Below are 13,399 nucleotides of genomic sequence, written 5' to 3' on the forward strand. Positions count from 1 at the left end.
GTTCTCTAGAATTAACTAGATTATCTAATTGATCGAGTAGATTTTTCACGATGGCTTCACTTATACATTTCTTGACAATGATAAACGATGTCGAAACTTTCTTGCCTAGCATAGATCTAACAATAATTGTCTCTGGATAATCTTAAACACGATTAGTGTCCAAAGCATTTTTTTCCTCTCTTTTTCCGTTTATAGGTTTCTAGAACTTATTAAAAGGCGCCCTTATCAATCTAATTTGTTGATGATCTCCTCATAGTAAGAATTAGCTTGTGAATCTACTTCGAAGGGTAAAGATTTAACCATGAATGTTCCATATATTCGATCATATCACACGCTAATAACTTCAATTTATACCATAATGGATCAGTTAGTTCTGGTTCTTTATAAGTAAGCATAAACACATCATTTACGGGGAACTTAGTAAAGTCTTCACTTCATTGTTTCAAGTCAACATCTGTTCGACTACTTTGAGTTGGTTGTACGAAATCCACTAGATATTTCCCTTTTACTCTCTTTAAGTCACCTCATCTCATAAGCATCTGATTCAACCTATAAATATAGATAAGCTCTGCATCTTCAGACTTCTCCCTTGTCTTGTAGACTTTGTGTCTAACCTTTCTTTAAATATATCTCCATATTCCAGATTGGGATAGCTGAGAAAAGCATAATCGAGATTTAATGTTTTCATTAGATCGCTCTTGAAATACTTCACCACTGGAGGTTTTCACCGAGGTTCAACACTTATGGCTACTAGTTGCTTCTTGATCAAGTCCAAGGTTGAGCAAAACTGAACCGAACCCTACAAATTTTGTCATGTTTCATTTGAATTTTTCTGAAGGTTTGGTCATTTCAGTTTTCGATTATAACATAACAAAAAATTTGATTCGGTTTCTGAAAATATAATTTTGGTTTAACCGAAATAACTGAATTTTATATTTATATAATTGTTAAATTCCATTTATATATAATATTAATAATACGTAACAGAATTAGAGAGGATATGGAAATAAGAGTACTTCTGGTGACTGTTAAGCACAGATGACATAGACAATCACCTCCAAAGCCCAATCCCCAATCTACAGTTCTTTACTACTAGTTGTCCTCGTCCAGTACTCAAACCTAAACACAGATTCTAGTTTTACCAAACTACGATACTTCTATTCCGTTTCCCATTTCTAGTCTTGTTTTTGAACTTCTAGTACTAGTAGTCTAATTTGTAACAATACATCTAACACTGATGTTTTCAAAAATAAAAATAAAGAATTTATGGTTTTTGCAAAACAAACCGGAAAAAGGGAAGTGTTTTGGTTTGATTTTGGTTTGAAAGACAAGTTTAGTTCGGTTTTCAAATATATATAAATTCAGTTTTCGGTTATTACGGTTCAATTTGATTTTTAACCGAACCGACTCTTTGTATAGCCCTAATCAAGTGTCCCTTAAAATCTCATTTATATTAACCAATCTTATAGGCTCTTTGTTAATCACCTTTTTACTCATCACATATAATAGAACAAGGCTTCTCTTAGTTAGCAATTTCAAACAAAACAATAAGATAAATTTATTTTTAAGAGTGATCAAAATGCTCCAAGTATTACCACTATCATGGATGGACAATGATGTGATATATTGTTACGAAATTTTGAAATAAGAATGAATTTCTCATGTATTCTGATATTTTATTTTAAGGTAACATTTCATGTCTGTATCTCTATTTACAGAAAGTCCCAACTCTGGCAAAACAATAAGTTGTGCGAATCTAATTTTTTAAAAGTAAATTTAAATACTTTACTTTTTCTAATTAATATTCTGGAGATTCTTGTTTTTTACACAAAGACAAAGTTGATAAATAAGTCTTTGAGCCAGGATGGTAGCTCAGGATAATGAATACATGCTATCAAATGTCATTGAAAGCTGATTCATCACTTATGTGTCCGATAAAACAAGATGACACAGCTTTTCAGTTCTGTACACAAAGACAAAGTTGATAAATAAGTCTTTGAGCCAGGATGGTAGCTCAGGATAATGAATACATGTTATCAAATGTCATTGAAAACTGATTCATCACATATGTGTCTGATAAAACAAAATGACACAACTTTTCAGTTTTGTTTTTTCACATGGTCAAAAAACCAATGGATAAGAGATTGTTTGGCCGAGGTCGACAGGCAACTGGTGCAGATAGATGTTGTTCAATTACACAGAGTATTTTGTTTTTTTTCTTTCATTCAATTTTAAATCGTAAAGGAGGTAAAATCATAGAAGAACACTAGGCACTCAAATTATTACTTCAAGATTCTCCTAGTAACGCTCATACGTGTCATTGTTAATTTTTTAAATAATAATATGAGACCGCTTGCTTTGAATCTTTTTTTCAAGTACTAATACTTAGAGACGAGCAAAAATCGAATCAAAAATTGTCAAAATTGCATCATTGATTATTGATTTGATTACGGTTTCAAATTTTAAAAGTTGCTTTTATATGTTTTGGTTTATATTTTCATCTTAAACCAAATCGAGAAAATTGAATTGTATCAAATTCTTAAATATTAATTTATTCAAATTATTAAAATATTTATATGCAAATATTTATAAGATATCTTAATATCTTAATGACACACTTTAAATTTTCCAATAACGCATCATCTACTTCTCCTTGTTAGGAAACAAATATTAAAATTTAGAGGTAAACCTAAACGCTAGTTGCAAACACATGAGCAATCAAGTTTCTCGTCGTTCATAAATACTATAAAAGCAAATATGGGACAAACTACTACTCATTCACCTCTTTAAACCGAATTGGCCCAGTTAATTATAATTTGTAAAATATGTCCAGCAAAAAACATTAAAAAATGGAAGAAATCACAACATTTAGCACCTTAAAGCAAAACAAATTGGTGAAGACCATGTATAGCCGTACAGGGTCATTTATTTAATTCATGATGAATATTTTTTTCATCAAAATGTCAGACTTTTCATATATTGAATTCGTGGTGAATATTTTTTTCATCAAATATCAGATTTTTTGGCATATCAGATTCATTTACGATCTTTAACTCTTAACTCATTTACGATCCTAATTATATTAATTATAAACAAAGATTTACACGAATACACACCCTCGATTCACCCCCTGATTTAATATATCCGGGGATCCAAATTACACCTATATATATATATATATATATATATATATATATATATATATATATATATATATATATATATATATCAGATATTTCATCTGTTTTCAAATACTCTTTCCGTTTGTTTTTACATGTCATTTTAGAAAAAACTCACATGCTAAAAAGGATCATTAACACACGACAACACATTAAATAAAGTCTTTTATTTACTTTTATATCCTCAATACAAGAATAAAAGAAGAGAGAGAGAACTAAAATAGGGGTAATTGAAGTAAAACTGGTCATTAAATACCTCTTGAAAACCTAAAACGTCAAATAAAAAGAAACAAATGAAGAAATCTAAAATGACATGTAAAAAGAAATAGAGCGAGTAATTGATGTTCTAAAATATTAGTAATCCATTCTCCCTCTGTCTCCCTCATTTCTTTACGTTATTTTTTGACACGTTTTTTCATACTCATTTAACGTATAGTTTCATAATATATTTTATAATCTTTTTTTAAATAAAAATTTGATGTTTAAACTTTTATTCAAAAAAAGAAAATATTAAAATAAAATTATGAAACTATACTTTATAGATTTCCTAAAATGCGTCTAAACATTGAACGTAAACTACCACGGGCGACGGAGGAAGTATTTTCTTTGTGTAATTCGAAGTGGATTCTTAGATAATTGATTGTATTGAGCGAATCTAATTGTTTTTAAATTAATTTAAATAATTTTCTTTTTCTAATTAATATTTTGGAGATTCTTGTTTTTTACACAAAGACAAAGTTGATAAATAAATCTTTGAGCCAGGATGGTAGCTAAGGATAATGAATACATGCTATCAAATGTCATTGAAAGCTGATTCGTCACTTGTGTTTGATAAAACAAGATGACACAGCTTTTCAGTTCTGTTTTTTCACACGGTCAAAAAACCAATGGATAATAGATTGTTTGGCCGAGGTTGACAGGCAACTTGTGCAGACAGACGATGATGTTGAATTATACAGAGTTTTTTTTTTCTTTTTACTTTCATTCACTTTTAAGTTGTAAAGGAGGTAAAATCGTAGAAGAACATGATATGTAATCAAAAGGTCAAGCTTTAGATGGTATGCAACTCATTATGATCCACCCCACAATAAAGAGCTAAGAGACTACTAATTAACACCACTTTTTTCCCTTGACAGTTGGTTGCTTCTTCATCCAACGTCGAAGAAACAATAAGTTGTGTAAATAATCCTTACAGCTAGACTGTTATTGTCTATAAGAAACAAGGACCCTCTTTATATTTTAAAAACTGAGATGATTCCGTTCAGCATGCTACTGTGGTCTGCGTAGAATAAAGAAGGGATATATGCACAATTTTATGTAGGATTTTTCTAGTGTCTGTCCATGAACACATGCTAAGAACTAAATTCTACGCATTAGTTCATTTTGATTGGTTTCTTAGTTGTATATGCGGGGGTTCACCATTATTAAGAAGTCGGAGTCAATCAAAATGAGTTAAATGTATAAAATTTAGTGCTTAGTATTTGGCCATGGGCACACCATAAAAAATCCATTTTATGTATATCACAGATGATGTTACTCATACATATCAGTATCCTAGTTGCTATCATTGTGTACAAGTTAATACACACCCTTTTTGTGCACTTGTATACAGTTGATCTTGTTTATAAGACCTGTGTCAAATATAGTTTGTATCTATAATGAATATTATTTCATAGAGAACATACACCAAGGAATGTCTCAGTATATATCAGCATCATCTGATGAATTCGAGAATTCTGCTCGTAGAGATCTGTACACCTTTTTTTGACAATTCAGCATGTTCTTTTTTAAATGATATGTACATCATACATCTTCTGCAAAAACCTTTAAAATAAAATCACGAAAACGCTTTGCATATTGTCTTGGATCCACTGCTGAAATTGAAGTTGGATCATACTGGATGGACTTGTATGCATGCTCAAGTTTTTTGGTAATGTCATAGTCTTGGAGAATGTCAATTATGCCAAAGAACATCACAACATCATAGTACTCTCCTGTGGGCTCTCCTACTAGCTGAAACTCGTCTGTTCTTTCTGTTCTTTCCACCCGTGCTGGCATGTTCACTCCCAATTTGATGCTAGCCCACCTGCAGAATTATAGATAAATATATATGTTGTAAGTTAAGAGGCATCATGCACTTGAAAATGAAAAGGCATGCCACACTTTAGTAGTGTTTATGTGTTTGTATGCACATATTTACCCTGCAGGGTCTAAAAGAAGCCGGTCCATCTCTGCTCCTGAAAGACGAGAGACTGAATCAGGGCCTGATTCACCATTATCTGCAATTAAAGAGGAGACTATAAATTTTGTGAGTTCTTATCCAAGTACAGATCCTAACACCTTAAACTTGACAAGAAAAATGAGAAAAGATCAAACCAGTAGATATTTGTCCTCCAGAAGGGATAAGATCACTAGCACTAGCTGGTTCTTTGAAATGAAGGCCAACCAAAAGGCTGTAGTCCATAATCCTCTCCTGTTCAAGAAACTCACAATCTCTATCTATTTGCCTGTAATAACAAAACAATTAATTCCTGTATTTGCCTATTCAAATTAGAAATGAACAGACTATCACTAATTGCATGTTTGAATATTTGTGTATAAAATTGGAAAAGGAGCCGAGAGTAGTGTTTATAGGAAAGAAAAATTAACCTCCGAAACTCTTGAAACCATGTTTTCTGTAGACGGAATAAAAATTTTAAGTCAAGATCTTTAAGAATTGTATTGGAATCAATCTCTGACTCTGGCTTATCTGTTATACGACCAAGGGACGAGCCCTTGAGGTCGAACCTCCTGTGAATTGAGTATGAAGAGAAAAGATTGCCCATGATGATGAACCGCACCTACATTATGTTGGGCATATTGTAACTTTTAGACACTTTGAAATTCCAATGGCCTTTCAAAAACAATGACAACCTCATCTCACCTTCCTCTGGGCAGGGCCATTCAACTTCACACAGTGCAGTCCATAATATTTGGTGACTAGAGTGTTCTCATAAGAACGGAAGTGATTATAATAGGCTGATAACATCCTTAATAGCACCTAAATATGACATAGAAATTAGGATGAAATTCTTTTGTGAAAAAAATAAATTAAATAATGTGTAGCTTATTTTCATGGACAACAAGTCAGTTGAAGAACTCACCGCCACTTCTGATTTTTTCATTGTTTTGATCATGTAACGGTCATCATTTGTCAAGTAGAAAAAACTACCACTTTTTCCAGGAGAAGAGAGCTCTCGAAGGGCATCGTTCCCACAAAGGGATAACATGTAATCAGCTGCATCTACGTTGAATAACTTCCTTAATGTCCTGATTATGTAAATAGAAGATAAATGAAATTGTTGTTGTGAGGAACATAACGAAAACATGAATTGGGAAAGAGGGTTATATGTGAATTGCCTGAAAACTAATGGACAATAATCTTTCCATCTAAATTCACATGACTGGTGAGGTGGGGTGTGCTTGGATCCTTCTGGAGGAAACCTTGTCCAGACTTTCTCCTTTGGATCGAAGGCTGAAGGCTTCAGATCTAGCGATGGAGGTGGACCCGGTCGTCCTACTGAATGCCTGTCAAGCATACCATGGAAAAGGCAAATTTAAGCAACTAAACATTTCAAAACTTACATGAATGAAGCAAACTGTATATCCAAAAATAATTTTAGAAGGGAGAGCTGTAAATTCAAAATTGAGGAACAATGACGATGTATTGATAGCCTAGTGAAAAGACTCTTTTGGTTCTTCCATGGCCAAAGTCATAGATTCGCAATCCACATTGTGAATGACAATTAGATTAATACATAATTATTGGATATATGTAGTTAACACATTAGAATTGCAAAAAATACAAAGGGTTGCTTTAACAGTATTGCCTCCTCCCCTTGAAGGATGTTCCTTGTGTTAACAGTAAAAGTGGGTATATGTGTGTGCTTTCTTAGTATATAAAAAACTATAGTCATGAGAAAACCACAAAAGGCACCTGATTCCAAGCTGGAGATTGAGCATGAGCTCATAATTTTTATGCCCTTTGCTAATAGTCTCTCCTTGTCTTTTGATAACTTTTGGTATCCTTATCGGACTACCTCTCGTACTAAAATCTTCGAGTGTCAAGGAAGAATCCTCTCTTGCCCCTCTCGCACTTCTATCAAATGGACTATCAGAAGTAGCCTCAAGTCTCCCATCAACTGACAATCTTCTAGGCCTTGCACTTGGATCCACATTCTTGGAAGACCTCCAAATAGCCAATTTCTTTTGAGATGGCATAATTGGAACTTTCTCATTTGGACAAACAAGACATTCCTGCATATCCTGAAGATAAACTTGTTGAGGATCCCACTCCACATTCCCATCCACTATAGAAGAGCCTGATGGATAGTAATTCCCATTTTGTTCCTTTGGATCTTTACTCCAATTTCCAACATAAAAACTTCCATCAGGCCATTTAAACGTACCATTCCCTCTAGGCAAACCTTCATCCCAGTATCCATCATATGAATTCCCGTTAGCCCACTTCAATTTCCCTTTCCCTCCAATCATTCCATTCCTCCATTCCCCCTCATAACAATTTCCATTCTTCCACTGATATTTCCCTTGCCCTTCATGCAACCCACGACACCAGTCACCCTCATAGTAATCCCCATTTGAGTACTCCTTAACACCATAGCCATGCTTCAAATTCATTATCCAATCACCTTTATACATGTCACCATTTGGGGCTGAATAAGTACCTTCACCATCCATATACCCATTCTTGAATTCGCCTTCGTAAACAGCCCCTGAAGGCCAGCTGAAAAGCCCTTTCCCATTTGTTTTGCCTCTACACCAGTCACCAACATACATGCATCCATCAGTCCACCAATATTTACCAATACCATGAGGATAGTTATCGGACCATTGTCCCGTGTAATAATCACCATTAGGGAGAAATCTTTCAGAATGATAAACGTCTCCTACCGGTTCCTGGCTCTGAGGCTCTGTAGGTACATCACTTTCGTCGTCGCTAGCATGAGCAACATAGGTTGTACCAAAAATGGTGTTTGCTCTCCTCTTTGCAGCAGCCTGTGTCTTGCGTACCGTTGCTTCCCACGCCTTCATCACGCCACAGTTTCACAAAATTTCGTCGATCACTAATCCATTCTATAAAATCAAAAAAGTATACTCATCGCCCCTGACCCTAATTCATCATATCCAACACAAATTATTAATGACTTATAAACCATGCATGCAATGTTTAAGACAAGTTAAGAGGAAAAATGTCTTAGCACAAGAATGTTAATGTTGATTAGTCGGAATATTTGATGAAACAAGATGGTGGTGGTTTAACATGGAGTGGATAGTGAATCCCTGCCCATAATAAATGGAGAAACAAAGTTGAAAAGTTTGAAGAATAATTTTAGTGGGTAATTAAAATGGTAAATTAGGATTAGATTAAGTTTGACAGCAAAGCGTGAGTTTCTGAAAGGGTTGGTTGTTAATCAAGTAGTAGTCTATTTTCTGGAAGGATTAGCGGATGCAATGTAACCACTTGCATGTCTTTAACACAACTATTCTCTCACAAGGGGATGGATGGTTTATATGATCTTATACTATTACATTTTTTATAACTATATAAATTCATGTAATCTTCCAAACTTTAAAAATGTATTACAAATATCCGGTTATCATTGTACAAACTTTTTAAGTGACCAATTATTTTGAAACCTGGAGGTCCCGTAATTCTAAACTCTGATATCATCTTAAGTGATCAATTCTCCTGAAATCTCAAGGTGTTGGAAAGAGGGTTTATCATGATCATAATATATTCTAACAAAACTACCCACGACTTAAGTTGAAACTCTAAAATCTACATTTAATTGCCATCGCTCTAATGTTATGGCTATCTTTGGTGTACTGGCCTGTAATGCACATCAGGATAGACTTATTGAGGCGTGAAGAGAAGAATTTTCTATATATGTATTAACTAAATTTGCAATAGCTGCTTATGTATTCTGGCCTTTTGGTGACTCCACTTCAGTGATTGATAAGTCTGAGAACAAAAAAAAGTGTCTTATAGGACAATGACAAAGCTGCATGCAGCCTACGTTTTGCATTCATGTTTATCGCATTGATGTTACTCTCTCTAAGGGCAGTAACCTCGTTCTACCCATAGAAGGATTCAGACCGGACTCAAATATGACTGTAAAATAAATGAACAGAATGGGCATATGAACTTAAGTTTTTCCATTTGAGCTAATACAATGTCTAATACTCCTCTGTATTTGATCAAAATGAGTGTACTAGAACATGTATATTAATTATAAGAATTTGACCCGAACTCAGTCCGGTGCAGGCAGATGTTTGTAGATACTGTACTTGATTTCACATCTGGGAAATGAGCAGGACAGACGAGGCATTATTGTGTACAAGTGGGACTCGACGGTTTCCTAGACCAAAATCATTTCAATTATGATCCTCTACAGAAAATTGTCTCCGTAGCTAGAGAACTCTGGGGTGTACAATACGTATGCTCTATCTGGTTCAACAAGAGAGAATGAAATCATGAATTGTGAACAAAATACAGAGGCAGGTAAGGGAAGTTACAAGGAAGAGATGAGAAAGAAAGGGAGAGCAATTTTTCTGTGATGAAGTTTGTAAGGTGAATGATTACAATGGATGATGATTATTCTTTCTCAAAGTGGTGGATTTGGGCTTAGTTTAGATTCGCAGGATTGGAATCAAGGAAGGAATAAACTTCATCATTGTTCTGTTGTGTGGTTCATTGATACCTAAGTAGTCAGGCAAATTCACTGCAATGGGATTGTTTGTAGAAATGAGCTTTATAGCATCCAGTACATTTTTTTCATGGCCAATCAAATCCACATATCTGGGTTATCTTGATAGCCAATACTTAATAATCCACATTTTATGATCATATTTCACTTTCCTAATTGAATCATGAAAGAATGGAAGGGCTTGTAGTATTAACTGAAAATACCTTGAGCACATGAACTTCATTCATGGCTGGAGTTTACATAGATGGACAAGTTGCTTATGTGCTATGAACCTTGTAATCCATTTAACATTTGAAATGGAGGAAGGACTGACTGTGGTTAATGATGGTGTCTATCGGTCCTACAGTCTCTCCCAGTCTCTCCTCAATGTAATTGCTTCAAATGGTCTAATACAGGAAGGCTCCTCAATGCTCCACAAGTTAACCTTCCTGGAGCCCTGGTGGTAAGCTTGATGCCATCAGAAATAAAATGGCGACTTGTGAGGGCAATACATTTGGTTAGATGCTAGCTGCTAGCAGAAGATCATGCAAATTCTCCAAAACCTGGTGAAGATATGGTTTTAGTCTCTTTGACACATGTCAGCTGTCTTTGTAATTTGATGCCGAAGTGGAGCACAAAAGAACTAAAAGGAATTTAGTGTGCAATTTTTTCATTTTTGTAAGATCTTTGCAGCGGTGTTAATTGATTCTCTTTGCAATTAAAAGCTATTCTTGTTCCTGGATTCTTCGCGTTCTTCCTCATCCTTGGGAGATAGTTAGCTACTTTCTGAAATAGTTAATGGCATAAATTTAAATAGCGAGGGAGAAGAGGAGGGAGGGGTGTCTACTAGGGTACAATATTTGGAAGTTCACTCAATTAAGATCATCAATCAATACATAATTAATAATATACAGGCAAAGATATGAATCAAATTTTGTTAAGTTTAGCAAGCAGAAAAACAGTTGCTGAAGTAACAGCAGGAATGAAAACATCATTTCGAATAGCTCCAGGAATGATTTGTTGCTTCAGAAACACAGCAGTTAATGGAACACCAAAGATGTAGAGGAGCATGTCTTTAGCTCCCATGCCCGACACTCCCGTATCTAGAATAACAGCCTGAAGAATCTTCTGAAACTCTTCCTTTGTTAAAGCCTTTCCTTTGTCTTGGTGGTACTTCTGCAAATCAAATAAATCCTCTCCCTCCATCAGTCTTTTCAACATCTTTACGGAGCTACACAATATTCTCTCCTTCATGCAAATCTATATGAACCAAGTGCCTTATTTGGAGTTTTAACTTTTAAAACTAGAAATAGTTTCCATGGCCAACTAATAGCTAATTGCATTCTGTATACTTCAAACTGTTTAGTAAAACATCTAAATAACATATCAATGTGAAAATGTACTTTATATCATTGCTTACATTGAACGCATCTTCAAGTGTTGCAGCACTGGGTACACGTATCTGTGTGCTACCGATCATTTTGTTGATCTCTCTGTACATGACAGATGAAAACATAATAATCAACATAATATCTTCACTCACACTGACAGTCTGACACGGAGAATCTTAGATGCATAGCAGCATAGAACAAATTTTTTTAACTAATTAACCTGAAACAGATACATTTAGTAATCAAGAAAACTACGTACTCCACAGTTCGGGAGACTGCAAAGAAGAATTCAGCCGAGCTGTAATCTTTGTCAGGGTCAGCAAAATATGCATCATAACATTTTTCAGTGATTGCTCTGATTTCTTTCTCCTTCAGTGTTTCTTCACCATTTCCTGCAGAAACGTATTCATCGATCAGTGATTAATCAAATCCTTATTCAAGCATTCATAATAATAACTCAAGCATCAAGACTAGAGAAATGGCACAAACCTTGTTTCTTCAGAGATTGACCCATGGTGAATTGTTGAAAGGGTTGCTACAAATATTGATATTTTGAAACTCTGTATTGCGGTTATTTTGGGCTTAAAGCAAGAGAAGGCATATTAGTATCTTGAGCAATAGGCAAAACTAGCATGTGTCTGATGAGAAACTTGTATCTGAATGAAGGCACTACAGGGAATTTGCATGATGCATGGGAGGCCTTCTACTAATCCAACTCTCAAGCAAGGAATCACATATATGCAAACTCACTTGCTCACTTTTGCTATAAATGAACTCTATTGAAACATATACAAAACTATGAATCTGTAGGTATCATGCATCTCCAGATTCCATTGCAAATTGCAGACCGATTATTACAATAACTTATGTTTGCTTGATGACGATACTTCAATTTAATAAATCAGAATGCAAGTCTGGAATTTTAGGCTATTGGTTTTCCAAATGGTGTACGAGGAGAGTGTAGCATGACTCTTACAGATGTCAAATGATTTTGCTAAAACACTGGGAGCTATTACTCAAATTTAGTATCAACAACTGATTTTTGACACAATCATGTCTTAATGATTGGAAAAGTGAAGTAGAAGTTAAAAGTTAGTTAAGACTTATAAGTGATTAAAGTGTTTGGGCAAAAAGTAGAAGTCATGAAACAAAAATTAGGATTTTTAGCTTTTTATATGTAATTTTCGACTTTTTACACAAACGGTACAATAAGTACTTCTAACTTATAACTCCAGAAGCGGGGCTTCACCTACCTAATACTGATCTTTATGTTATATAAAGAGCGGATAATCTCTATCCACTATAATGTCTATAGATTGCTGCATGAAACAGATGAAGCCTGGCCCTTTATCAAAGGAAAAAATAGTGGATGCCTGAAAAGGTGTTAGTAGTGTAGAATGAGAAGGTGAGGCAAGAACAGAAAATGAAACAGCAGCAAATGGGGGAAGAATGGAGTTAGATAAGCAGTAGTGGTCTGTGAATGGGAAGCATCAGCACTTGATTCATTCGCTTTTACGCTTTCTATCCCTAATTATCAAGATGATTCATATCACTCCCCACCATTCCATGTGCTTCTGTCCATCCTTGCTTTTCAATTCACCCTCCCATCTCTCCTTCTTCTTTACATATGTTATAAACAAAACGTTCCTTTGATATTAATTTTACTTGGAATGACCATGTCTTGTGTTGTGTCCCTGATTAAATTAATATTAAATATTAATATTTAAAGAAATGGTTGTGGTGTGTTATAGTAATCACGTATTAATACAAGGGTCTTTGTGGTGTGCGTACACGCGTCCACTAACCACTGCTCTTTTTATTTTTAAATATTTGTTTTTTGACTTTTCGTATGTTAAAATGTTTTGACTGTATAACTAAAAATATTATTTTTCTAATTTTTTTCCTGAATAAAAATATTACTTTATATCAATACTTTTATTCAGGAAAAGAAATACTTGAAAATAACATTTCTAAATATGTGGTCAAAGCACCTTTAAATGTGTGCTAAAAAGTCAAAAGGCAGATATTAAAAAACAGATGAGTATTTTTTATTTAGATGGATGATTTTTATTGGTCAAATTTT

The 13,399-nt window shown here is 34.3% G+C and overlaps 2 protein-coding genes across 3 annotated transcripts; both read right to left on the minus strand.

The window, feature by feature from the left end:
- Positions 1-4,861: 4,861 nt before the first annotated feature.
- LOC108220726 (phosphatidylinositol 4-phosphate 5-kinase 4) lies at positions 4,862-8,534 on the minus strand. The gene is made up of 8 exons (XM_017394576.2): positions 7,156-8,534; positions 6,579-6,746; positions 6,323-6,488; positions 6,103-6,219; positions 5,829-6,019; positions 5,556-5,686; positions 5,380-5,458; positions 4,862-5,265 (listed from the first exon to the last, which is right to left on the minus strand). Exons 1-8 carry the CDS (start codon positions 8,268-8,270, stop codon positions 4,983-4,985), a joined length of 2,250 nt encoding a protein of 749 aa, XP_017250065.1. The 5' UTR covers positions 8,271-8,534; the 3' UTR covers positions 4,862-4,982.
- A 2,238-nt stretch (positions 8,535-10,772) lies between these two features.
- Positions 10,773-12,173, minus strand: LOC108220727 (uncharacterized). Of its 2 annotated transcripts, none has more exons than XM_064092840.1 (4): positions 11,806-12,173; positions 11,576-11,708; positions 11,346-11,418; positions 10,773-11,185 (listed from the first exon to the last, which is right to left on the minus strand). In XM_064092840.1, exons 1-4 carry the CDS (start codon positions 11,828-11,830, stop codon positions 10,853-10,855), a joined length of 564 nt encoding a protein of 187 aa, XP_063948910.1. In that variant the 5' UTR covers positions 11,831-12,173; the 3' UTR covers positions 10,773-10,852. The 2 variants fall into 2 exon arrangements, with proteins under 2 accessions (XP_063948910.1, XP_017250066.1); XM_017394577.2 differs by having other exon boundaries at positions 10,773-11,101; positions 11,806-12,057.
- Positions 12,174-13,399: the final 1,226 nt, after the last annotated feature.

This window comes from Daucus carota, chromosome 5 (genome assembly GCF_001625215.2).
Source record: "Daucus carota subsp. sativus chromosome 5, DH1 v3.0, whole genome shotgun sequence".
NCBI classification, from domain to species: domain Eukaryota; kingdom Viridiplantae; phylum Streptophyta; class Magnoliopsida; order Apiales; family Apiaceae; genus Daucus; species Daucus carota.